General features: G+C 46.9%; 1 protein-coding gene across 4 annotated transcripts in view; it reads left to right on the forward strand.

Moving 5' to 3' along the window:
* The first annotated feature begins 249 nt into the window (after positions 1–249).
* Limk2 (LIM domain kinase 2) overlaps positions 250–25,371 on the forward strand; it is a 61,546-nt gene continuing 36,424 nt past the window's right edge. For 2 of the 4 annotated variants that reach the window (XM_074060523.1, XM_020180217.2), the window contains exons 1-2: positions 250–404; positions 11,508–11,607. In XM_074060523.1, the coding sequence (XP_073916624.1) occupies positions 389–404; positions 11,508–11,607 (116 nt within the window). In that variant the 5' untranslated portion in view covers positions 250–388. Of the gene's footprint in view, positions 405–11,507; positions 11,608–20,416; positions 20,566–25,371 lie in introns of those variants that run through there. The other 2 variants (XM_074060527.1, XM_074060526.1) reach the window with 2 other exon arrangements.

Raw genomic sequence — 25,371 nt, forward strand, 5'->3', positions numbered from 1 at the left:
AAGCCCTACACCAAGTAAGAAGTAGTTGAATCTGACCTCTTTGGTCCTCAGCTTTCCCCACCTGGAAAACGGGTAACCGGACTAGAGCGCTTGAAGGTCATGTGTGTTAAGAATCAAGCTCACCAACCCGCACACGCGCAGAGGACGTCGCTTGCACTAGGGGGCGCCAGAGACGCCGCGGAGATCCAGGCGGGGGCGGGGCCTGGCGGGGGCGGGGCGTCGGCGGGCGGGGCCGGGTGCCAGGTGCCGTTTGGTCCTCCCAGGGCGCCGTAGGCGGTGCATCCCGCCGGCGCCTGAGGCTGAGCTCCTCCCTGACCCGAGGCTGTGGCGGGAGCTGGGGGGAGCTCCTGCCTCTCCTTCTTTCCCCTGTTTTCCGCACCCCGGGACCATGGCCGCGCTGGCGGGTAAGGAAGGATTGAGCCGCCGGGTGTCACCGTTATGTCTGAAGCCCCAGCCCATGGCGCCTGAGGGACACCGGCAGCCTCTGGGGACTTGGAGTCTGGGGGCTCCGGGCAGTGGGGGCGGGGTACCCGGAAGCCTGGGGGCTCCTGGCCGCGGGCGGGCTGGGCGGCTTCCCGCGAGGTGAGGTCCCCGAAGGAAAGGATTCTGGCTCTGCCAGGAATCCCCATCAGGTCCCCAAGTTCAAGTTCTTTCCTAGCCAGTTGAGGAGCCAGGGATTCCCTTGGGACTGTATGGAATGTGAGGACTGCAGGATCTGCTAGGGTTAGGAACAAGTAGAGGATGCAGAGCTATCCCAGATTCTGGGTTTCCCGTGAAAAATGGAGGACGGTGTGACTTCCCCGCCAAGACCCAAACTTGTCGCAGGGATCTTGGTGCCTAGGATCTCTCTTTGCAGGAAATACAGTCAGAGTGTGGGCTCCCTTGGGGTTGAGGACACGCACTAGGGGTAAGGAGAGAGTGGATCCTCGTGGTTCCAAGGTCTCAGCCTCAGATGGGACAGAAGACCTTGGAGTTGCAGATCCTCGGAAACCAGCGGGATGTGGTCAGACCCCTTCTGGAAGGAAGGACTGGCTGAAGGTGAAAGGTAGCTTGGGAGTGGGGTTAGTCCACCTGCCAGCCCGCTCTCACGTCCTCCCTGCAGCTTCCTGTCCCCTGGCACCAGGAACCTTCTGTCGCCTGGTTCCCAGCCACCTGAGTGGGTGGCCCAGCCTCTGAGTCCATCAGGGTCAGCTTCCGAAAGTTCTCTAGAGGTGCCAGGAGAGAATGAGGGGTGGGGGCGGGGGCTGGAGAGCCTGGATGTCTGCCTCCGCTTCCTGGCCTTGGCTATGGACAGTCACTTCCTCCATCCTGAATACAAGGACCAGACTGCCAGAGGGTCACTTCCTCGCCATGGGAGCATGAGATTTTTTTTCTCCTGACTGGTGATAGTGGACTTCTGGAGAAAGAGTCGGGGTGGAAATGACTTAAGTCCTTTCCTTTACTGGAAAAAAAAAAAGAAAAAAATATATATATGTGTGTATATATTAGCTTCCAGAGCTCTTCAATGCAGGTGACGTCCAGTGACTTTCTAACTACTGGGTAATGAGGGTTCCCATCTTGAAGTTTATTCTCAGAAAATTGTGAAAGGTCTTAGAGTGTAGTGGGTTTTGTATGTGTGCATAGTGCTGGAGATTTGTCCAGCCTTTTGCATGCTAGACAACTGGTCTACCAAGGAGTGACACCCCCCCCCCTCCAGCCCTACAGTGCAATAGTTCTTATCAGACTTCCTCTGAGAGAACCAGCAACTGTCTAGAATGCAGTAGTTTATACATTCTTTCATTCAACTAGCATTTGTTGTATACTTCTGGGCCAAGGAGTAACGTCGTGAACAAAAGGGACCCAGTCCTTGCCTTGGCCATGTTTACAGTCCTAGCAATGGACAATAAAGAAGGGAACAATTGAGATAAGTGCTACCATAGTTGAAATAAACCACCAAGTGCACCAGGGCTTAGGGGCATGGATAGGGGATACCTTCCTTTAAAAAAAAGATGGTGCCAGTGGCTCAGGACTGTAATCCTGGCTACTCAAGAGGCAGAGATCAGGAAGATGGCAGTTCAAAGCCAGTCCAGGCAAATAGGTTGTAAAACCCTGTCGAAAAAGACCCATCACAAAAAGTTGGAGGCCCTGAGTTCAAACCCTAGTGCCACCATATAAATAAATAAATAAATAATAAAATGAAAGGATGTTTGGGGCTGTCTGGTTAGCCAGTTTATGCTGACTTCTGATAAGTCAAAATTAGTGTGGCAAAGAAAAGGCCACGACTATTCCAGGCAGCAGGAATTTCATGAAAAGGTGCTAAGGTAGGAAGACATGGGGTGCCCTTGACAAGCTGGAGAAAACTAAAATGGTCCCCCCACACACACACAAACCCCACCCCAAGATCCACCTCGGGCCTCGTGCTTGGAATACAAGCATTCTACCACAGAGCTACATTCTCAGCCCCTTGCACATTGTATTTAAAGAAAGGATCTTACTATGTTTTCCAGACTGGCCCTGAACTCCTGGGCTCACGCAATCCTCCTGCCTCAGTTTCCCAGCTAGCTGAGACTACAGGCATGTGCTGCTGTACCTCACTAAAACTGGGGGTGAATCCCAGGGGCTTACACATGCTTGACAAGCACACTACCACTGAACTATATTCTGAGAACAATTTTTTTTTTAATGGGTAAGGAGACTAAGATCCAGGAGTGACTTATTTAAAGTTCCATTGACAAGTAAGTGGCGATTGGAGTTCATATTTTCCAACTTCAAGCTAGTTTCTTAGGCGTGCTACATGATAAACAGCAGAACCAGGTTACGTGGGGAGTCAGAGAAGGAAGTGAGACTTGAATTTTTACTTGTTATTCTGTGCAGATTATGTTCCAAGACACCTTACATTCCTCCTGTGTAACAGGAGAATCAACAACAAAGAAATCAAATATTTACTGAGTGCCTGTGATGTCTACAGAACTGGACTGAGCCAAGTTTTACCTCTTACAAATTTTAGTAGCTGCCAGAGCCAGGAGAGATTTTGAGATAGTGTTCAACATGTCTTTGTTTTACCAATGAGGAAACTGAGGCTCCTGGAGGAAAAGTGACTTACCCAAGGTCATTCAGCTAGGGGGAGAGCCAGGACTAAAAAAAAAGATAGGTCTTCTTCAGTGCCTGTTCCAGACATATGGGGTCTGGCACATAGTAGGTCTTCATTACTTGTGGAAGTGAATAATATGTAGTCTGTGCTTTTGAGAAACTGTCTGGTTAGGTTATTAATTAGGAAAAAAACCCAGACAAATCAAGACAAGCTGTTGTGAGGCCTATCTGTAATAACATTCTAGAATCTCAAATGAGAGAGAGTTCTGATCATACATCTGTTCCACAAATACATACTGAAGTGGTGAGCATTTTCAGCCCTGCGTGATACAGCAACAAAGGAAACAGAACAAATCCCTTCCCTCGTGGAGTATTGGGAGAAACTGACATTAAGTAAACATATGACTATCAGGATAAATGCTTTGAAGAGAAATAAAGTAAGATAAGGGGAGAGCAAAAGTAGGTAGTTAAGGAGAGAATGAATGTGTGTGATATATTGAAAGATTAGCAAGGTGTCTGGAGTGGCTACCAGTTTTTGTCAGGGGATGCTTTTTTTTTTTTTAAAGTGTTGGGGATTGAACCCAGTGGCTTACACAGGCTAAGCTCTACAACTGAGCTACATCCCTAGCCCCAGCTTGAAGGAAGCAAGATTTGTGAAATTTTAGACAGGTTAAAATTTGGGCTGGTGGGTTTTAGAGTCTCCATAAGGGATGGTGAATTGATGGTGGTTAGAGGGATGGGGGAAGCAAAAGGTGAGGCTGAGAAGGTAGGTGAAGACAGACTGGAGAGTTTAAGGCCAAGCCAAGGACTGGAATTTTCCAGTCTGCAGTAGAGTCAGGAGGTCATAACGTGGATACTAGGTGCCAGTCTAGAGGTAGATACAATGGCCCTGAGATGACATGTCAGTGGTAGCAGTAGAGAAGGCAGCACTGACCAGTGAGCACAACATGTGTAGGGCAGGGCAACTGGGATGGCACAGGGTATGGGATGGAGGGACCAGGGTAGGATCGAAGAGAACCTCAAGCTTTCAAAATCCTCTAAAACCCCATCATGTGCAAGGGGCTGGATTAGGCTTTCTACAGAAGGCTGAGCTGATTCCCATCCATGGGCTGGCTTTTTCTTGGGGGCGAAGGAGTGCAATCTGGAGGGGGCCAGGGTTCATGGGGCACCCTAGGGAAAGGTGGGGCTTATTCCCAGGTATCACTTCAGCATTTCAGTGAGTGGACCTAAAGCTGTATCCATCACAAACAAGTCTTTCTTCTTTCTTACCCTTGACCTTTCTTTATATAGTAGCAAGAATTAAGCTCTTTTACCTCTCAGTTTACATCCCAGAATAGCTAGAACATGAAACCATCGCTTGCTTCCATTAAAATATTTCTTCATCCTTCACCCTGGGATTCTATTTTGTAAGGTCTTTTTACCTGTAAGTTGTTTGGTCAGGAAAGAAAGCCTACTATGCAGTTAACAGCATCAGCTTTGGAGTCTCACAGAGCTAGTTCTTACCTCCTGGGATTTTTGTATTCAATTAAATCATACTTGAATAGAGCTTAGGGCACTGTCTGGCACATGGTAAAGACTCAAAAAGAAATTTTTATATTGACAACGGATACCTCTATCTCATACCGTCTGAGAATAGGTATGAATTGAGTAACCGGCTCTCTGATAAGGGAATTCTTTGCAGGCCTTACCCCAGATAAGAAACTGCCTGCTCAGCCGAGTGACGGTTAAAGTGGCAGCCTGAGAGCCACAGGAACCTTCTGTCTCACTTGTCTCTCTGCAGTGAATCCTTTCACTGTGTGGACCTTGCCCTGCCTCCAGCACCTGGCTTAGCCCTCTCTGACTCGGTCTTTTTCTACCTGTCACCTCACCGTCCCTCACACCCTGTGAACATTTACCAAGGACCCCAGCAGTTTCTAGCCTGGTCTATGCCTTGCACGTGGGCACATAGAAAAAGTTTGCTGGGTTTGTTTTAAAAACATTCCCTTTAGATTTTAGAATTTAGTCTGTTCGGCTCAACCTTTTCCCCTGGCCAGCCTCCTAGAGATAGATGCATCTCACAAATAGTCCAACAAAGTGCCAGGCACCGTGGCACCATGGGAGGTATTTTCTCATCTCTTGTTATTTCTTTTAATCTGCTCAGTGATCCTGTAAGGCAGGTGGTATTAAACATCAGGAGACAAACTCAGAGAGGATAAATGATTTGCCTAGGGACACAGAAGCAATGTCAGCCAAGTTTCAAACTCAGCTCTCAACTCCAGTTCATTTGCTTGACTCTCCCAAATTTTTCCTTATAAACTAAAGAAGGAAAGAAGAGCACAACAGCAAGAATGAAACCATCTGAGATGCCCATCTGTGCCTTAACCTGAAAAATGACACGTCCCTGGTTGGGTGTCACAGACTCCCAAGAGCTGGAAGGAATCATTTGATGTCTCCTTTTACAAAAGAAGAATCTCAGGTTAGAGGAGTTCACAAACTCCTTTAAAAACCACCTGAGCTTTTGTCCTGAGACTCCCTTTGGTACTGTTTGGTTAAGCTAGTGAGGAAACCCTTTGGGATACAGAGGAGAGTATCAAGAAAAACCTTAGTCATCCCTGTTAGCTTCGTCGGTAGTCACTTCATTAAATTATGATTTTTCTTTTGACTGTTCCCTGCCCTTCTGCTTCCTGCTATGGGCCGGAACAAGTAGGAGTTATACACCTGATCTGCCCATTCCCAGGGGGCCCAGCACTTACCATACTTGTTTTATGCTGCACTGAATTGGCTGGGTTTTGTTCCTGGTTCTCATTGTCTGGTGGAACACGAGAAACTTCAAAGAATTCTTTTTCCCCCCTCAAATGAAAGGAGAGCATGTGTACCCGCTGGCACAGTGTTAGGGTCTGCTGATTTCTCAGTGCTCAGGGATTTCTCACCACTGGGAAGTCTAAAAAGGACTAGTTTGCAGAAACCCAGCTTAGAGTAAGTTTGAGGTCAGAGTTAAGCAAGCACTGACTCTGAGCTGGGGCATCAGGCTGAGCCCTTCTAGTGAATGGTTGTGTGACCTTGAGCAAGTCTCAACTCGTCTAAGGCTGCACAGGGTGACAAAAAAACGCAGCTGGCCTGGCCTGGTGACCTTGGGGCATGGGTGTGAGGCCCTGTGGAGGACCAGTATTTATTAGCAATGTGATGAATTAGACAGCTGTCCCCTCCGAGCACATTTTTTTCTTTCAGAGAAATGAAATGATTGATTAGATTATTTTAAAGGCTCTGCAAGCCGGCATGATGGCACACACTTGTGATCCCAGCTACTTGGGAGGGATTTGAACTTCAAGGCCAGCCTAGGGACAATGCAGCAAGACCCTCATCTCAAATAAATAAAGGCACTCCAGCCTTCTTATCCTGTCATCCTAGTGCCTGCCTAGGGGATGCACAGATTGCTTAAGGGTCATGTCAACAATTATTAAATTAGGGGGAGATAAGCATGTATAAAGTGAATATTTCATAGCAAGATTCAAAAGATCCTAAAGGTAAGAACCCCTTTTGTTTTGGTGGCACTGGGGATTTGAACTCAGGGCCTCATGCTTGCTAGGCAGGCGCTCTACCACTTGAGGCACTCTACCAGCCCTTTTTTTGTGTTGGGTATTTTCGAGATAGAGTCCACAAAACTATTTGCTGGGGTCTCGCCTCGTACTATCATCCTCCAGACCTCTGCCTCCTAAGTAGCTAGGATTATAGGCGTGAGCCATTGGTGCCAAGCAGTATGAATTTTTGTAACAAGCCATTTGTTATAGTTCTTGCCTTGCTTTTTTGTTTTTGTTTTGAGATAGGTTCTTACCATGTAGCCCAGGTTAGCCTCAAACTTGACATCTTCCTGCCTCTGCCTCAGTGCTGGATTACAGGCATGCACCACCATGTCCCTCTCTCATATTGAAAGCAACAAATCCAATAATAACCAAAGGCAGTCTTCTGATTATTAAACACCTAATAAGGACCACTGACTGCTTGAGGCTGCTGTGGACACTTAATCAGGCTCCCGTTTTGGACTCTGACAATCAGTAGCCACTGTTGATAAGTCTGCAAATAATGAGAGGTAAACACTGTGGAAGGAGAGGTGAAGAGCCTGGCACATTGAGGTCTTTTCCTAGGGGAAGAACTTTCCACGTAGACTGGACTCTGGATTGGGCTTCACAGAAATCCTCAAGATTTCACACTATTATATTTCTCTCTCTCTCTCTTTTTTGGGTTTTTTTTTTTATACTCTTTCTTTGTTTTGAGACAGGGTCTCACAATGTACCCCAGGCTGGTCTTGAACTTAAGATCCTCCTGCCTCAGCCTCCCAAGTGCTGAGGTTACAGGAATGTGCTACCATACTTGGCTATTATATTTCTCTCACATTCCCTGGAATAAAGGTTGCAAGAGAATCATGGTCATTGACTTTTGGGATTTAAGGGAACTAAAGAGACCAGTGGAACATTCCTGTAATCTCGGTTACTCTTGAGGCTGAGGTAGGATGATTGAGAGTTTGAGGCTGGCAACGTGAAGATCTTGTCTCAAAAAATGATCTGGGCTAGGGAAGCTGAAGGTTCTGGATGAATATCTGTGCCTGGACATCTTGTACTAGAAAAGCAGCGTAAATGCATAACTGAGAATCTGAAGCCAGACTTTTCCAAGAAGTGCTAGTGGAGTGGCTCAAGCAGTAGAGCGCCTGCCTAACAAGCGTGAGGCCCTGAGTTCAAACCCCAGTACTGCTCCCCCAAAAAAGAAAGAAAAGTGATAGAAAATAGACATAGGCGAAGTGAAGCAAGCACTGCCTGCCTTTGGGAGACTATCAAGGAAGAGGTTTACAGAAGGATGGTGAAAGCATGGTAAACAGAATCGCTTGAGGTGTCATGTTAGAACGTGGATGTGTGTGACGGATGCAGAACAGATCAGATGTACCTGGTGCATCTCCTTGTAAGGGATGAAGAGAGATAAGGTTCTTAGGTCACCTTATGAAAGCCATTCACTATTTTAATAAACGCTTACTGAAATTTAGGGCCACACTTGGTTCTCCTGGTCAGTAATAAAGCAGTCAGCTTTAAGGATGTGTGAGGAGTTTTTATTCCTGTCTCAGGGCCTTTTACACATGTGTCCTGTTCTCCCTCCCCCTCCCGTCTCCAGTGTTTTCCTCTCCTTCCCTTTTAAAATTTTTTCATAGGTACTGGGATTTGAACTAAGGGCTTCACGCTTATTAGGCAGGCGCTGTACCACTTGAGCCAGTCCACCAGCCCAGTCCTCCCCAACCCCTTTTTTTTTTTCTCTTTTTTTTGCTTAGTTAATTTATACTCGCCCTTCAGAGCTCAGCTTGGAAATTACTTCCTCAAGGAATACTCTTGTCCCTCCCCTATTTTTCTGGTTAGGAACTTGACGGCTCCTTCCTATCACTTGCCTCAATTATAAATATATTCTTGTTTAATATTTGCTCTGCATTTAACCTCCCTCTGGTTTGTTGCCTCTTCTCTAACAGCATTAGATGCGTAGCTGGCATGGAATGAGTGTTTGCTAAAAGAGTGGCTGAAGCATGTCCTTTGGATGTGGCAATAAGTGGTTACCGTTGACCTTGGAGAGACAGTTCAGAGAAATGGTGGGGGTGGAGCCAGATTGCCGTGCATTGTGCTGTAAGAGGGAAATGAGGAAGCTAGGATAGTGATGTGTAGATGACCTTTTCATAGGTGTGGCTGTAAAGGGGAGGAGAAGCAAGGGTGGTAGCTAGACGAGAAAATGCGACCCAGGGTTGGTTTGGGTCAGAAAGACTTGAGCTTAGTTAAGTGATAATGAGAAGGAGGTAGTGCAGGAGTTAGGGTGGAGATGGCTGCGGTGTGTATCTTCCCTTTTTTTTTTGGCACTGGGATTTGAACTCAGGGCCGTACACTTGCTAGGCAGGGGCTCTTACCACTTGAACCATTCTTCCAGCCCTTTTCAAGATAGCCTGTTGTAAACTATTTGCCCAGGCTGGATTTGAGATCCTTTTGATCTCTGCCTTTGAGTTCAAAGATCTGTAATCTGAGGATTACAGATGTGAGCCACCAAGTGCCCAGCTACTGTGCATCTTCTAAGAGGTAGATAGGATGGAATCCAGAACAGAAGTGGCACGCTAAAGAGCCCAGCCTGTAGGTTCTTGGAGACACTGGGGAGTCTGACCTGCAGCTGAAAATAGCTGCAAGTGTGGCTGAGCCAGCTAAGATTCGTGCAGTGGACAGAGGAAAAGAACCAGAGAGCTGAAGCAGGGAAGGACTAGAGAGACTTTAGAGAGTGGCATCAGGTGGCTGGGGAAGAAATAGGGGATCTCGATTTTTGTCCCTGGTGTTTAACATATAGCAGGTGCTAAAATAAGTGCTGACTGAATGTTTTTGCGGTTTCTCAAGACTGGAGAAAACAGGGCAAGCCCAGAGGGTGTGGCAATAATGAGTTATCTTAAATATCCTCAAAGTGGAAAGTCCTGATCCTCTGTGAATTTTGGAAACAGTCAGAAGTCACTCAGGGGCACACAGTTGAGTAAGTGGGTGGTCAGGTCAGATACTGTTCCCTTTTGGGTAAAAAAGTGAAAACAAGAAACAAGGTGTAGCTCTAAAATAATGAGATTGGGATTGGCGCAGGACAACTCATAAATGTCTTTTTTGTGTGTGTATGGCACTGGGGTTTGAGCTCAGGGCCTCACATTTGTTAGGCAGGCAGTCTACCACTTGAGCCACTCTGCCAGCCTTGTTTTGTGATGGGTTTTTTTGAGATAGGATCTCTCGAAATCTTTGCCCATGCTGGCTTTGAACTGTGATCCTCCTGATCTCTGCTTTCTCAGTAGCTAGGATTACAGGCATGAGCCATTGGCGCCTGGCTGAGACTTTTTACCTTGGAGTTTTGAATATAAGAATATTAGATCCAGGCAGAATGACCGTTTGGGCGTATATGTCTCCCATCACAGAGGAAGGAGTGGAGAGGAGGGGTTTTAAGTTCTGCCAGCTTGTTTAATTCTCCTCTGAGTACGAGAAGAACAATTGTCTGTCTGCTAGCTGTCCCCAAATGGTGCTGAGCAATCTGGAAATGCCTAGAGCTGTGTTTTGTCTATTCACAGCCCCTCTGCCTGTGAAACAGGGCTCAGTGACTGTCACTATGCCTGTGGCAGTCTGGAGTTACCCAAGCTGAACAAAGCCACATACACAGAGTGCACAAGGGCGTCTTGAAACAACCTTGTCCCTCTTTCTAGGGCTGAGTCAGGTACCACAGCTGAATTGTAGCCCTACTTTATTTCAAGAAGTTGGCATCTGAACTACACCGAGAGTATTGTGTTTTGTTCAGGATACCTCTGTTTTGGAAGAACATGGGCCAGCTCTGTGCTTTTGTCTGTGCTGATCTCAGCTCACACAGCCTTGGAACATCCTTTCCCAGTCTTTGGTAAATCTGCCCCATCTTTCAAGGCTCAGCTCCAGTGTCCACTTCCTCTGCAGAGACTTGTGTCCCTCGTGAAACAAGCAGGCGCTAACATGGTGGCGTGGAGAGAGCAGGGGCTTTCAAGTAAGCCATAGAATGCTCTAGCAGTCATTTGATCTGTTACGCACGCACACGCACGTGCGCTTCATCCCTGCTAACCAGCCACTCTACCATGAGTCATGTCCCCAGCCCTCCCAGGATTGTTTTGAAAATTAAATGAGATTGAGTTGGCATTTAGAAAGTACTCATTCAATATTTTATCTTTCTCTTTTATCCCCATAGCTTTTCTTTCATTGAAATACAATAGTAAAGAACTTCCACCCCTAAGCAATATCCAATAAGGAGTTACAACATGGAAGCGAGTGATGTTGATTGAGTTAATGAGTCCCTGGACTAGGTGATGGAAATCTGAGAAATAACATGTTTAACCCAGAGGAGAGAACTTTCTGGGTACTGGCTGGAGCAGTCATCGGAAAGACTGACATTAAAAGGAGCCATGCTACTTGGGAGGCTCAGATCAGGAGGATCATGGTTTGAGGCCAGCCCAGGCAAATAGTTCACAAAACCCCATCTCCAAAATAACCACAGCAAAATGGACTGGAGGTGTAGCTCAAGCGGCAGAGCGCCTGCTTTGCAGGTACGAAACCCTGAGTTCAAATCCCCAATCCCACTAAAAAAGAAAAAGGGAGACCCTCTTCGTGGTAGAGGTGTGTACCACAATACCTAGCGGAAAGGCTGGTTTTGTATCAGTAGAAAGGAACAGTCAGAGCTGAGTTTAAAAAACAAAGTGAAACTACTTTGAGGCTGTGCGTTCCCTGCCCGGGAAAGATGGGCTGAGCATTTTCCAGAGACCTAGTGGAAGAGGAAAGGGTGGTGAGCAAAGCCTTGGCATAACCTTTCAATAGCAGATTCTGCCTACCCAGTCTTATTCTATGGTTGAAATCCCATCCCTTCGCCTCCTGCCACTTGGGGCCTCTGACTCTTGGTTTTGTGCACAGGTGAAGAGGCCTGGAGGTGTCGGGGCTGTGGGGATCATGTCACTCCAAGCCAGAGACTGTATAGGACTGTCAACGTAGCCTGGCACAGCTCCTGCTTCCGGTGAGTCAGTCTGGCGGCCCTTCTTTACCTGTGTGATCAGCCTGGGCAGTATTTTCATGTTCTGAAAACTACAGAAACGAGCTTCTGATTCAAGAATTTTGGTCTTGGTTGGCGGGAGGGGGGTGGGGGCAGGGTGGAGAGAGGACTGTGCCAAAGGAGAACACCCTTAAACCCACGGTCAGGGTCAGTGTCAGGCAGAGGGGGTCACAAAATGAGCCTCTTGCAGCTGGAGGCAGGTGGGGGCGGGTGGAGCCATTTCCAGGGTTTCTTCCTGCACCCTTACTTCGTGGGCGGGAAAACCCAGGCCCAGGAAGAAGGACTTTCCCCTGCTGCACTGCCTTATATAGGCATTCAAGAATTGTATTTAGTGCAGTTGGCAGTACTGGCTCTTCTTGCCCCCAGGACATCTCCCTAGGTTCCTTTTTTTTTTTTTTTTTTTTTGCCATTAACTTTATTATAGCTCTTGATTATTGGTTTTTTGTTTGTTTTTGTTTTTGGCAGCTTTGGGGTTTGAACTCAGAGCCTCACACTAGCTAGGCAGACACTCTACCACTTGAGCCACTCCACCAGCCCTTGTTTGTGCTTCTGAGGCTCAGTTTCCTCAGCGGAGAATCAGGGTTGTTGATAATTCTCGCATAGACTTGAGATAGAATGAAATGACATATGCCAAGCACCTGGTGCGTGGGAGGCACCCACTGATGCTTCTGTCCTTGTCAGCTCGGCATCCTCAGCTAGTCTTTGTGTTCTCCAGAACGCGAAATAGTGCATGGTCCACAGTTGTTCCAGGGCAGGGGGAGGAGCGCCCCAGTTCTGGAGGCTGGGCCTGAAGTGCTGGGACTGGGCATGGCCTGAGAACAAGACTGTAGATGGACACTGTGTGCTGCAGACGCCTGCTCCCACACACAGCTTCTGGCTGTCATAAAGCATTCCTTGTGCTGAAGTCAAATAATTTAGTTGACCTTTAAACACTTGCCTCCCCCTAGGAGCTGGGGCAGGGGATTTGCCCTGGAACGATCCGGCCCCTGAAAGAACTGTGGAACCTGCATTTTTCTGCCCTCTCCACTCTAACTCTGTGGAAATCAGCTCTGATTGCCTCTGTGGTTTTCATACCTTGGTTCCTTTTCTCTTCACTCTGGGGAAGTTGATGTTACTTCTTCTTCTGCACTGTCCCGTAAGGAACCTTAGAGATAGTCCCTTATCTACAAAGGCTAGTTGTAGACAAGCGACCTCAGGACTGAATGAGTTCCCAGAGTAGGTCTTGCCTTGGCCTCTAACTCACAGCTCAAATTCATTCCCGCTATTCCCTATTCATACATTATTTTCTGTCCAAAAGAAGCAGGACACAGACTAATCCTTGGAGTTTCTGGATTCCCCAGAACTAGAGGGACCACCAGCTGTATCATATACCCCCTTTCTAACACAGCTAGGAGGATGCTGTCTTAAAACTGAGGTTCTGGGTCATTTGTAGGTATTAGCTTGTTAGTGAATTCCGTGTGTGTGTGTGTGTGTGTGTGTGTGTGTGTGTCTGAGAGAGAGAGAGACAGAAACAGGCAGACAGACATATTCATACCCATACATGTACATAAAGAAGCAAAGCTTTAATCCATACATGGGGTACACACCTATAATCCCAGCACTTAAGAGGCAGAGGCAGGAAGATCATGAGTTAGAGACCAGCCTGGGCTACATAGCATGATCCTGTCTCAAAAGGATAAAAAAAAAAGGTGTGTTAGCACGGTGACTAGTAGTTTTAAGAGTACAGGCTGCAGAACGATAAGATTATGTCATCGCACATGCTTTCTGAAAAGGATGGAATATGCTGCTCTAAGAAAAGGGCCTCTCAGATGATCTGCCACTTAAAAGACCCTCAGTAATCATTTTATCCTCTGCTGTGGTGTCAGCATACACCGACACGTATACCTTTATTTCTCTTGATGCATGTTCATCGGCTGTCTGATGTGGAGCTTCTGGGATCAAGGGCATCTTTGAACTACCCTGGCACAGTTAAACCACAGATCGTGGCTGTGGGGGAGGTTGAGTGTCTGGGTTTTGTCTCCTCGTTGCAGCTTCACCTTGAGGGCAGAGCCTGTAATCCAGCTCTGCTGAAGTTGTGTGTCTCCCAGCTCCTGAGCACTCAGATTGGCTGAGCTGGCGCCCTGCAATAGAGTCTGCCCATTTGCTCTTGGGGGAGTGGCTGTCTTTTGGAGCCAGTTGGATTTTTGCCCAAATTGGAGGATGATCTTCAGGGCTGGGAGAAACTGTGTTTGCCATCCCCCTGCCTCTCCCCAGAAGTACCTTGGGTTATGGGGAGCATGCAGCATCAACCTGAGTGGTCTTAAGATTTTCACCCCAGCTTGCCTGTGATCCTAATGAATTCAGGGTGTCTGGGTGCAGGCCTGCTGGAAACAGGACCTTGCTATTCAGAGAAATTCATTCTTCATGGTTCCCTTCTAGCCTTGTTCTTACGCAGCTGGGCTGCAGTTACAATAAAGGAAATGACTTTTCTTCTTCCCTTCTCCAACACCTTTGTTTTCCTAGTCATGGGGTGGGGCTGGATTTTTAATGGAGAAATTGCTGGGACTTAGTCCAATGGCCTCTTCCCCTCCTCCTTAGGCTACCCCCAATTCCCTGTCTGCAGCCATATCAGTAATACTGCCTCTGATAGCCTTCTGCCAGATTCTCAGGTGCCCAGGACAAGAGGGAGCTTCTTGAGGCTTTAGGCTGAAACCTGGGACCATACAGTGGAAGCCAGCTGACAGACGTCCTGGAAGCAATGACAGACTAATCTGTCATTGTGCTGTGCAGTTGGGCGCCTGGCCAGGATCCTTCTGAACTCCTGGACACATGGTTGGTGCTGGCCAGCCCTCCTGCTTCCTCTCCTCTGCTTTCCCACCAGGCCTGTTTAAACTCCAAGTGCCCCTGGCCTTCCTCTCCTTGAACAATGCCATTGATGTTAGATCTGGAGCCATTCTCTCTGGAGCTCTCTAGACCTGGCTCCCTTTCCTTGTTGTTGCAGGACTGGCGATGGAAACCAGGGCCTCATGCATGCTAGGCAAGCACTGTACCTTTGAGCTATATCCCCAGTGCTTTTTAAATTTTATTTTGAGACAGGGGCTCGCTAAATTTCCCAGGCTGACCTCAAACTTGGGATCCTCCTGCCTCAGTCTCTTCAGTAGTCGGGATTACAGGCATGCAATATCATGTCCGGCTTTTGGCAAGTTTTCTGATGTTTGCCTCTTCAACCTCATCACAGGTGTTTGGCCTAGGAGGAGGGAAAAGCTTCCCGCATTAATCTGACCTTGGTCTCTATTGCTTGACCTGATTCCTAACAGTATTAGCTGAGGGAGATCTACCACTCTTGGAATCCTGAGAATTGTCAGGCTCTCCTTTCACAGGATCACAAGCACAGACTGTTTGAGCTTTCACTCCTGACCATGTTCAGGAAAAGGGCTAATTCCAGTAGGAGACCGGACATTTCATCAGGCAGCAAACTGTTTCCGCTGAACTTGGGACTTCAGGAAGACTGATGAGATGGCACACATAAGAACCAGAGACTGTGGTGTAATGGGCCGGCAGACAGCAAGTGCTCACGCCACATTTCTTTCCACCACACCCCCATCTAAGCAGACGTGATGGAATCAGACTACAGTGAGTGCCAGACCCTGTCCTTAGCATTTCACACACATTAGCTCATTTAATCCCCAAGACAAATGTAGTCCTTGTTTTATGTACTTTAAAAACACGTACCTGAGACAGGCATGATGGCTACATGCCTATAATCCCAGCACTTGGGAGGCAGAGGCAAGAGGATTGTAAGTTTGAGGCCAGTCTGGGCTATATAGCAAGTTTGAAGACCAGTTGGGCTATACATGAGACCCTGTCTCTAATAGTAATAATAATAGTAATAACACTTTAAGCTACTTGCTTAAAGTCATAGAGCTAGTAAGCTACATAGCTGGGATTTGAACCCAGGCATTCTGCCTCCTTGCATTCAAGAGTCTTGGCATTTCTGCCAGGCACTAGTGGCTCATGCCTATAATCCTAGCTACTTGGGAGGCAGAGATCAGGAAGATGCAGTCTGAGGCCAGCCTGGACAAATAGTTTGTGAGACCCTATCTGGAAAATACCCAACACAAGAAAAGGGCTGGTGGAGTGGCTCAAGTGGTAGAGCACCTGCCTAGCAAGTGTGAGGCCCAGAGTTCAAACCCCAGTACCACACACACACACACACACACACACACACACACACACAAAGAGTCTTGGCATTCCTGAATATGCTTGTGCCATTTAACCTCACCAAGGCTCAGTTTCTTCTTCTGTAACATGGTGACAGGTCAGCCTGTCTGCCACACATTGGTAGTGTCAGATAACATGGAAGGATATTGGTTCAAAGACTTCTTGACCTGTAAAGTGTCAGCAAGCCTGCTGTTAGCTTTCCCTGGCTCTCCAATGCCTGCTTTGGCAATGGGTGAAGCAGGCCTGCCCTCTTCTGGTGAGCTGGGGATGCTGCTGCCACGTTTACTGGCTCAAGCTTGATTCTGGCTGTGGCCTTTTCTGGAAATTGTTTGCTTGTTTGTCCAGTTTAAGGAAACAACTGGCCAGTAGGTCCTGACCGAGGAAGGAAGGACGGACACCTTGGCCTTCCTCTGCCCCTATGAGCGACTCTGGCTTGAACAAGGTGGGACTCCTAGGACATAGTAGCCCTCAGTGAGTCTTAATCCTGCTCTTTTCTTTGGAAAGTGAGAACCAAGACCCCAGAGAAGCCCTGCAGCTGCTGTCCAGGCGGGGTGGGGGGAGGAGATGACTGATATTTATTAAGCTCTGTATTGACAACTTCACTTACTCGCTGGATGCTGGTGGCTCACACCTATAATCCTAGCTACTTGGAGGCTGTGATCAGGAGGTTTGAGGCCAGCTTGGGCAAATAGTTGATTTGTTATGGGACTGGGGTTTGAACTCAGGGCTTCACAGTTGCAAAACAGGTGCCCTACTGAATGAGCCACACCTCCAGTCCACATAGCTGGTTGTGTGTGTGTGTGTGTGTGTGTGCACGCGCGCACATGCTGGGGATGGGAACCAGGACCTCATTCATGCTAAATACATGGTCTACTACTGAGCTCCACCTCCAGCCCACCCATCTGACATTTGAGCTCAGCTCTCTGGCTCCCAGGAGGGTCTTCTTTACCTTTTCCCACTGGGAATCCCATGAAAGAATAGTCACCTTGGAGTCAGAACACTTGATTTGAGTTTTACTGGGCCAGACAAGCTGTACCTGTGGGCCTCAGTTTCTTAACTGTAAAGTGTGGTAAAAATAATCCACCTCAGGCCAGGTATGGTGGTACACACCTGTAATCCCAGCTCTCAGGAAGTAGAGGATGGGAAAAAAGTAATCCACCTTATGGAGTACTTGTGAGGCTAAAAAAGCATGTGAAGGTACTAGACTGCTATAACATGGAGGGTGAACAGCAACACAGGGTGACAGTGTGCTGCCTATTTTTGGTGGTATTGGGATTTGAACTCAGGGCCTCATGCTTGTTAGGTGAGCCATATCCCAGAGCTGACATTGTGTTTCTTATATTAACTGCCCACATGTAATTCCTGGCAACATCTGCTGATGTTAGGCAGCAGTGAGTTAGGCACTGCTGACCTGGCAGCCTGGTCCCGTAACTGACTCCCTCAGAGAACTGGAAACCAGGTAGCGATGTTGAGCATCTGTAACTGTGGGCTCCACTCTGACTTCCATTCCTTCTGTCCTTCCGGAAGCGTTTCCTTAGTAATGTTCCAGAGACACCTCGGCACTTTGCCCACGGCCAGTCTTCAGTCTTCAGCTTGTATGACCTTCCCACTTTCCAAACTGCACCAGAGATACAGATCAACGTTCCCAATCCCAGATCCAAAATGCTCCAAAATCTGAAATTTTTTGAGTGCCAGCATGATGTCATAAGTGGAAAATTCCATATCTGACCTCATAAACAGGTCATAATCAAAATGCAGGCACACTAAAAATATGACATGAAACTGCAGGGTGCTGGTGACTCATGCCTGTAATCCTAGCTACTTGGGAGACTGTGATTGGGAGGATCGTGATTTGAGGCCAGCCCAGCAAATAGTTTGAGAGACCTTATCTCAAAAATTGCCACAGCAAAATGAGCTGGATGTGTGACTTAAGCAGTAGAGCACCCGCTTTGCAAGCATAAAGCCCTGAGTTCAAACCCCAGTCCCACCAAAAAATTTTTTAAAATACTACATGAAACTACCTTTGATTCCATATATCAGATGTACATGAAACATAAACGAGCTTCACGTTTACATACCATGATTCTAACAACTGAAAAAAGAATTTGCACCATTTCTGATCCCAAGCTTTTTGGTTAAGGGATACTCAGCCTGTGGTAGTGGGGAGAAGTGGATCGGGTTTGGGCTTACATCCCTCTTCACTTGCCAGTCACCTGACCTTGAGTCAGCTGCCTAACCTCTTCACCACAATTTCCTCATTTATAAAAGGGGAAATGGTTTCCACTCCAAAGATTGTTATGCAGATGAAATTTGATCATCCATTCAAAGTCCTTATGGCCACAGCATGCTTACAACATTTTAATTTCTTTAACATATAACATTTGTACAGGGGGATATGTCGTGATATTTACATATGTGCTTGCAATATATCTTAGTTAGATTTACCCCCTCCATCTTTCTCCCTCTTCCCCTCACTGCCCTTAGAAGGTGTCCTTCTTCTATTTTCAGGTATGGGTACAAAACACATCCACCATACACACCTTCATTCCCCTTTTCCTTGTGCCCACAAAAGATTGAGTTTTCCTCCTGCCCTTCATTTTTTTTTTTATTAAGTGTATATTGATAGTCCCAGGGGAGGTTGCCTTGGTACTCAGTGTGTATCATGCTTTTACCATATGTACCCCGTCCCTTTGTTATGCACTCAGTGTCTGTCACCTTGCTCCCCTAAGAGTCAAGAGCTTACTGTACAGTGCCTTGTGTCGTATGCGTGTAGAGATGGCTTGTTCCAATAGTTTTCCTTCCCTAAGGTTTTCTCTCTCTCTCATCTCCTGTAGCCCCCCAGACAGACCTACTAATATAATTTTGTTCTCTCTATATTTAGATATGTTTACTTATACATATGATCATATGTTTATCTATATGTACACGCAATTTACACATATGCTCACAATATACTTTAGGTAGATTAATTAACCCCTCCATCTTTTGAAAGAAAACATGCGACCTTTGTTGTTGTTTTGTTTTGAGCTTTGCTTACTTTGCTTAACATGAAGTTCTCCACTTCCATCCATTTACCTGCAAACAACATAATTAAATTCTTCTTTATTAGCCTGGTTAGAACTTAATAGATGTTAACGTTTGTTAGTAGCATCTGGCATTTATTTTTAAATTTTTTATTGTGTAGGGGACTGGGGTTTGAACTCAGGGGTTCACACTTGCACAGCAGGCACTCTGCCCCTTGAATCACACCTCCAGTCTGTTTTGCTCTAGTTATTTTGGAGATGGGGGTCTCATGAACTCTTTGCCTGGGCTGGCCTCAAGCTATGATCCTCCCTGTCACAGCCTCCCAAATAGCTAGGGTTATTCCCATGAGCCACTGACGCCCAGCTTGCCTGTCATTCTTGAAGTATTCTCCTCCCTGATCCCCTTGACCTTCTAAGCTCTTCTGGCTTCCCCCACCTTTCTGATAATTCCTAGTTCTCTTTCTTACCTTCCTGTCTGGCTCTGGGAATCCTCCAGGTGCAAAATCCTCTTCCTCCCTAGATCATCTTAAACTCACCACTGATCCCATTGTCCTTTAAATACGAATGACTCTGAAACCAGTATTTCCTGACCCAGTCATGTGACTGAGCTCTCTACCTGAATGTCAACCTCCCAAGTCCATTTGGTCTTTTTTTGCATTACTGGGGTTTGAACCCAGGGCCTCTATCACTTGAGCATGTCCCCAGCCTTGGTCTAGTTTTTTGTTGTTTGTTTGTTTTGGTGGGACTGGGACTTGAACTCAGGACTTCATGCTTGCAAAGCAGGTGCTCTACCACTTGAGCCACATCTCTAGTCCATTTTGCGCGGGTTATTTTGGAGATGGGGTCTCTCAAACTATTTTCCTAGGTTGAATCCCGATCTCAGCGTTCCAAGTAGCTAGGATCACAGGCGTGAGCCACCGGGACCTGGCTTCACTGCCTTTCTTTATAAGACTCCAAATCCACCCTCTTTTCTACTGACAAGGACTGTATCCCACTGCATCTCCAGCCTGGAATGCCACCTCACCCCGCTTTGCCTAATTAACTCCTGCTCACCATTCAGATATTTTTCCTGGATAGCTCTGGCATAAGAAGAGCTCAAGCTCCCCTGCCTGTGCTTTCAGAGACTTTTCCTTTGACGCTTCTCTCAGGGTTCCAGTTTCACACTTATTCATTGATCATCTCCTTCACGACGTCTTGAGGTATCTAGTAGTCAGTGTGTTATTACTTGGTCAGGGTCACAGGGCTTTTGCCCTCATTGCATCATGGGTATAAGTAGGAAAATTGTTGAATGAGTTGCCAGAAGTGGTCAGAGGTGTGATGTAAGTGGGGCCTTTCCGTGTGCTGCCGTTCCCCCACGTTCTTCCCTTAGCAGCTGCAGTGTCCGCAGTTCCTGTAAATGGTAAGGAGGAATCCAGACACTGGGCTGTTTTGGAAATTGCCAAGTGTCAGATGAGAAGATAAGGCTTTATCTTCTGCCGTCAGAGGAACCATCCCACAGTGAAGAGAAGCTGGAGGGGCTGGCACTCACGTCGCCCTCTCCCGCAGCAGGCCTGGAGCTGCAGTCTCTGTAGTGACAATCCAGACAAGACTAGCCCTGGGCACCGCAACAGAGAAAGGCAGTGGAGGAAGAATGAGTTCAGGTATTCTAGCCCGACCCATTGGGACTTGCCCTGAAATCTGAAAAAGTTCAATTGCAGTGGTAAGTTTTTTCGTTTATTTTTTAAATTTTTATCTTGGGCTGGGGATATATATATTTGTCTAGACAGATAGACAGACAGACAGCTCATTGGTAGAGTGCATGTCCAACATACATAAAGCCCCAGGTTCAATCCCTAGCACTTGTTTGTGTGTGTGTGTGTGTGTGTGTAGTACTGGGGTTTGAACTCAGGGCCTCTACCACTTGAGCACTTTTAAAAATAAATATATAAAGATAATAATAATAGCCAGGAGCCGGTGGCTCACATCTGTAATCCTGGCTATTTGGGAGGTAGAGATGTGGAGGATCGCAGTTCAAGGCCAGCTCAGGCAAATAGTTCATGAGGCCCTATCTTGAAAATACCCAACATAAAACAGGGCTGGTAGAGTGGCTCAGGTGGTAGAGCGCCTAGCTAGTAAGTTTGAGGTCCTAAGTTCAAAACCCAGTGTCACCAAAAAAAAAAAAAAAAAGAATTATAATAATGATTTATCATCAAAGGATGGCATTAGCTAATGAGGCCCATTAAGTAGAGTGGAAAGGGGGAATTCTTGCATAGTATCTTTTACTTATGCTGTAGCTGGTTCATGGTGGGGAGACAGATAGGTCAACAATTCCCCAAGACTACAGTAAATGTACAAACAATTAAAAAAACTTCCCCAAGACTTGAAAGTGAAGTTTGTCCACTGTGAGTAAAGCTAACCAGGTCAATCTGTAATGAGCAGCAGCACCACGTGGTAGTTCAGACCTTGGATTCTAGAACCAAACTGCTTGAGCTCAAATCCTGGTTCTGCCACTTACACGCTGTGTCCTTTGGGCAGGTTACTTACCCTGTCTGTGCTTCATTTCATTTCCTCCTCTGTAAGTGGAGATACTGACTTACTCAGTACCTCCCACTGTTACAGTGAGGGGTAAATGAGTGAAGTCATGTGTAGCTGGGAACAGGTCCTCGCACCGAGTGAGCACTCTTTGGGGTTAGTGACTAAATGGCCAATTGTCTCCCAGGGCTGAATTGGTAATCATTCCACATATCTGAGAAGTAATGATTTTTCCAATTAAAATATCATTTAAAAACCAGTATCACAATCAGTAAATGTCCAGCAGTAAAACAGAAAATGAAGTCAGTGAGACAGAGCTGGTGACGTGCCCAGCTAGAGATGCTGAATCTGGTTTGGACACCGGAAAAGGGCCCTTTGTTGGAGCCAGGGCTGGTTTGGCTGACTCACCACTACCGAGGATAAAAATCTCTTCATGGTCCTTTGTTTCCCTTTAATTCCATGCTCACAGAGCGACCTTCTGGTGACTAATTCAGCTTCCTGGGATTCCTTTTTTTGAGACAGGGTCTCACTGTGTTGCCCAGATTGGTTTTGAACTCTTGACTCAATCGCTTTTCCTACCTCAGTCTCTCATATAGCTGGAACTACAGGCATGCACCCACCACTATGCCCAACTGTGGGATTCTTGATAACGGGAAGAATCTGGAAGCAGTAACTGTGCAGAGGATGTGGGTGCCCTGATTTCAATCATCATTTCATAAGAGGACAGTGACTTCAATAAGTAGCTAGGGAAGAATCACAGCATGTCTTTACCTCTCTAGTTATTATGACGTCCAGTTGAAATCAAGCCTCAGTGAGGCTCATTCTCCAAGGTGCCAGCTTCCGAGCGTCTCTGGCTGATCAGCCAGCCTTCCTGTCACTATGCCCATTGTGCCTTCTAGCATCCATGTGCTAAGTGTGGGATGTTTTTGTTTAATGGCTTACCTAAGATCACACAGCAAGTTCATTGTTAACCAGGACAAGTTCTCAAGTCTTCTGCAGGCAAGGGCTCTGCTGGCATTGCCTTGGGATTTGTTGAGGTGTCCAAAGGAAGTATCCCCCAGTGAAGCCAGAAGAAGAATGTGTGAGCAAAGCACTTGACCCTGAATCGCAGACATTGCTTTTTGGTTTTGGTTTTTTTGGGGTTTTTTTGCACTACTAGGAAGTCAAACCCAGGGCCTCATGTTAGGCAAGCATTCTGCCCCTGAGCCATGTCCTCGGCTCCTGTATTTTCTAATCATCATATCATTGAAGCAACAGTGGATGACTACCTGCAGGGTTGTGATCCCATTCTAGGTGCTTACAGCCCATCCAGACAAATCTCAGCTGTTAAAATGACCAAGGCAGCAGAGATGTGGCCTTAAAACAAAGGCATAGTCTGCTGTTGGTAGAAACTGGTTAGCAGTATCCAGCAGACTCCATGTGGACATGTACACAGCCAGCTGTAAAATGAGACATAAATGCCCGTTCAGAGAGCCAAGCCAGCAACTGAAAACCAGCATCCTCTTTGGTTTTTCAGACTTTGTGTCCTGTTCACTGGGATCCTCTGTACACTAAATACCTCTGCTAGCCCCTCACTGTAGTCAGGCAGGTGTGGTGTTTGATGATCTGCCCCTGCGCTTTCTCCCTGCCCCAGGCTCCTCTCCCATCACTGCCCTAATATGCCCCTAATGTGCCCTGCACTGCAGCTAATGGATAGACTCACTGTTATGTGAACATCCCAGGCTCCTTCATGCCTCAGTGCATTTGCACATGCTGTTCCTTCAAGCTGGAAGCCTCTTGTCTGCCTGGCAATCAGCCTGTTACAGTCAGCCGATACATCCTGTCCTCTGTGGCAGAGCACCTCCCTCATCCAGTCCACTCTCATCCCTCCCCACCAATCAGCAGACACTTTGTCTCCCTCTTTGTTATCTTCCTCATACTTCAGTTATAGACGTCAGTATTTGTTTACACATCTAGCTGCACTCTTGGAGTATAAAATTCTCCAAGGGTGGAGCCGTATCTAATTCATCTCTGTATCCCAGGGCTTAGCACACTGCCTTGAAGGCAGCAGGCACTCAGAGTGTTTGTTGTTGAATGACTGTTTGTCAAATGATTTTTCGGATACCAGAGTAAGACCCTCCCAGTGCACCCTCACCATCTCCTCACTCTACAATGTTTTCCTAGAAGCAAGAGCTTTTCTTTTGAGGTAGGTGACAGAGTAAGACCTCAGCCAATAAATGTCATCCCTGAGTGTTAAACCGTAGGGCCTCAAGAGATAGCCTGCCTTTTACATCTACAACACACTGTGCTGTTTGCTTTATTTCTCCCCCCTTCTCCCCTGCAACCCTCCATCCCCCCAAAGGCTAGGATTGCCCCCTGACCCCAGAAGTGCTGGAGCGGTGCTGACAAATTCTCTTTCTTCACACTCACCATTACCGAAACCCCCCAAGCACCTCATGCCAGGCTTGAATTAAGGTCATCTTCTGCATTTCAGGCAAGTTCTGGCTATGCCTTCCTGTGACAGTGCTCTGAAACCTCTGTGATCACAGCCAAAGGCCCTCCATTGCACTCTGTCAGGAGCACTCACTCCTGTAGAAAAACAACTGTGTCAGAAGTTGTGTGTTTGTTTGGAGCTTGTTTTAGTTCAAGAGGCAACTTTTTTTTTTCCAGTGCTGGAGATAGAACCCAGCGCCTCATGCATGCTAGGAAAGGGCTACACCCCTAGTCCCAGAGGCGGCTCTTCGCCCTGTCTTCTTCTCGAATTACCTTTTTTATAGCATTTCCTGGCCTTACTTCAGTGTTAGTGAGGAAGGAGAGAGGCAGCTACTACGGGTTACAGATGAGTAAGAATGGCACCAGAACATGAAAGGACCCCAGCAAGCCAAGGCCCAGCAAAATGTCAGTCACAAAACACTACAGACTTACATACGCCTGTAATCCCAGCTACTTGGAAGGCTGAGATCCGGAGGATCGCAGTTCAAGGCCAGCCCTAGGCAAATAGTTCACACAACCCCATCTCCAAAATAACCAGAGCAAAATGGACTGAAGGCATGGCACAAATAGTAGAACCACCTGCTTTACAATTGTGAAACCCTGAGTTCAAACCCCAGTCCCATCCACAAAAAAAACAAAAAGAATTAGAAGATGAAACTCTGTCTCTGTGCATCCTCATTTGTAATAAGGGAATATTGGCAATCTGTCCTGCTTGCCTCTCGGTGTTTGTAGGCAATGGAGAGGAAATCAAGTGTAGAAACACTTAGGAAAGAGGAAAGCCGTGGTTTTCAAGTTCCAAGGTGCAGAAGCACTGAGGCTTGTTCCAATGCAGGCTCTTAAGAGTCAGAGTGACACCGATTCTGTGTGCCTGGGGTAGAGCCCAGGAATCTTCATTTTCAGTCTGCCCAGAGGAGTCCAGGATAACTGTTTCTTCAGTCACACTCTGAACAATGCTACTGTAAATCAAACCGCAAGAATAAAATAGTTACTTGAGGCAGCTTTAGTGTTTTGTACTTGGAGTCTAAACTGGAGTGAAATTCCAGCTTTGCCAACTTCTAGGCCTGTGACCTTGGGCAATAACGTTCTCTCTTTGAGAAGAACCTTTGTTGCATCACAAGAGGATTAAATGAGAGCACGGGTGAGCAAGCCCACCTCCATGCCTGGCTCCTGAAACTCGGTGTTTTCTAGAGCAAGAGCTAATATCTACTAATTCAGTAATGCAACATCATATAACAGACACCAGGTAAAAGACATCATTTTTTTTGGCGGGGAGGAGTGTGTTCTCCATATGTTTCCCAGGCTGGCCTTAAACTCCTAGCTCAAGTGGTCCTCCTATCCCAGCCTCCTGAGTTGCTGGGACTACAGGTGAGCCACCCTACTTGGCTAAGCCATCCGGGAATCAAAGAGAAGAGTACAGAACTTGGCATCTGGATAGAATCTTATGTAGTCCAATCCTGTGTTTTACTGCTCATGAACTTGTAATAATTAGAATTGAAGAATGAGAAGCCCAAGATGGTGATGG

The sequence above is a fragment of the Castor canadensis genome, chromosome 18, assembly GCF_047511655.1.
Source record: "Castor canadensis chromosome 18, mCasCan1.hap1v2, whole genome shotgun sequence".
NCBI lineage: Eukaryota > Metazoa > Chordata > Mammalia > Rodentia > Castoridae > Castor > Castor canadensis.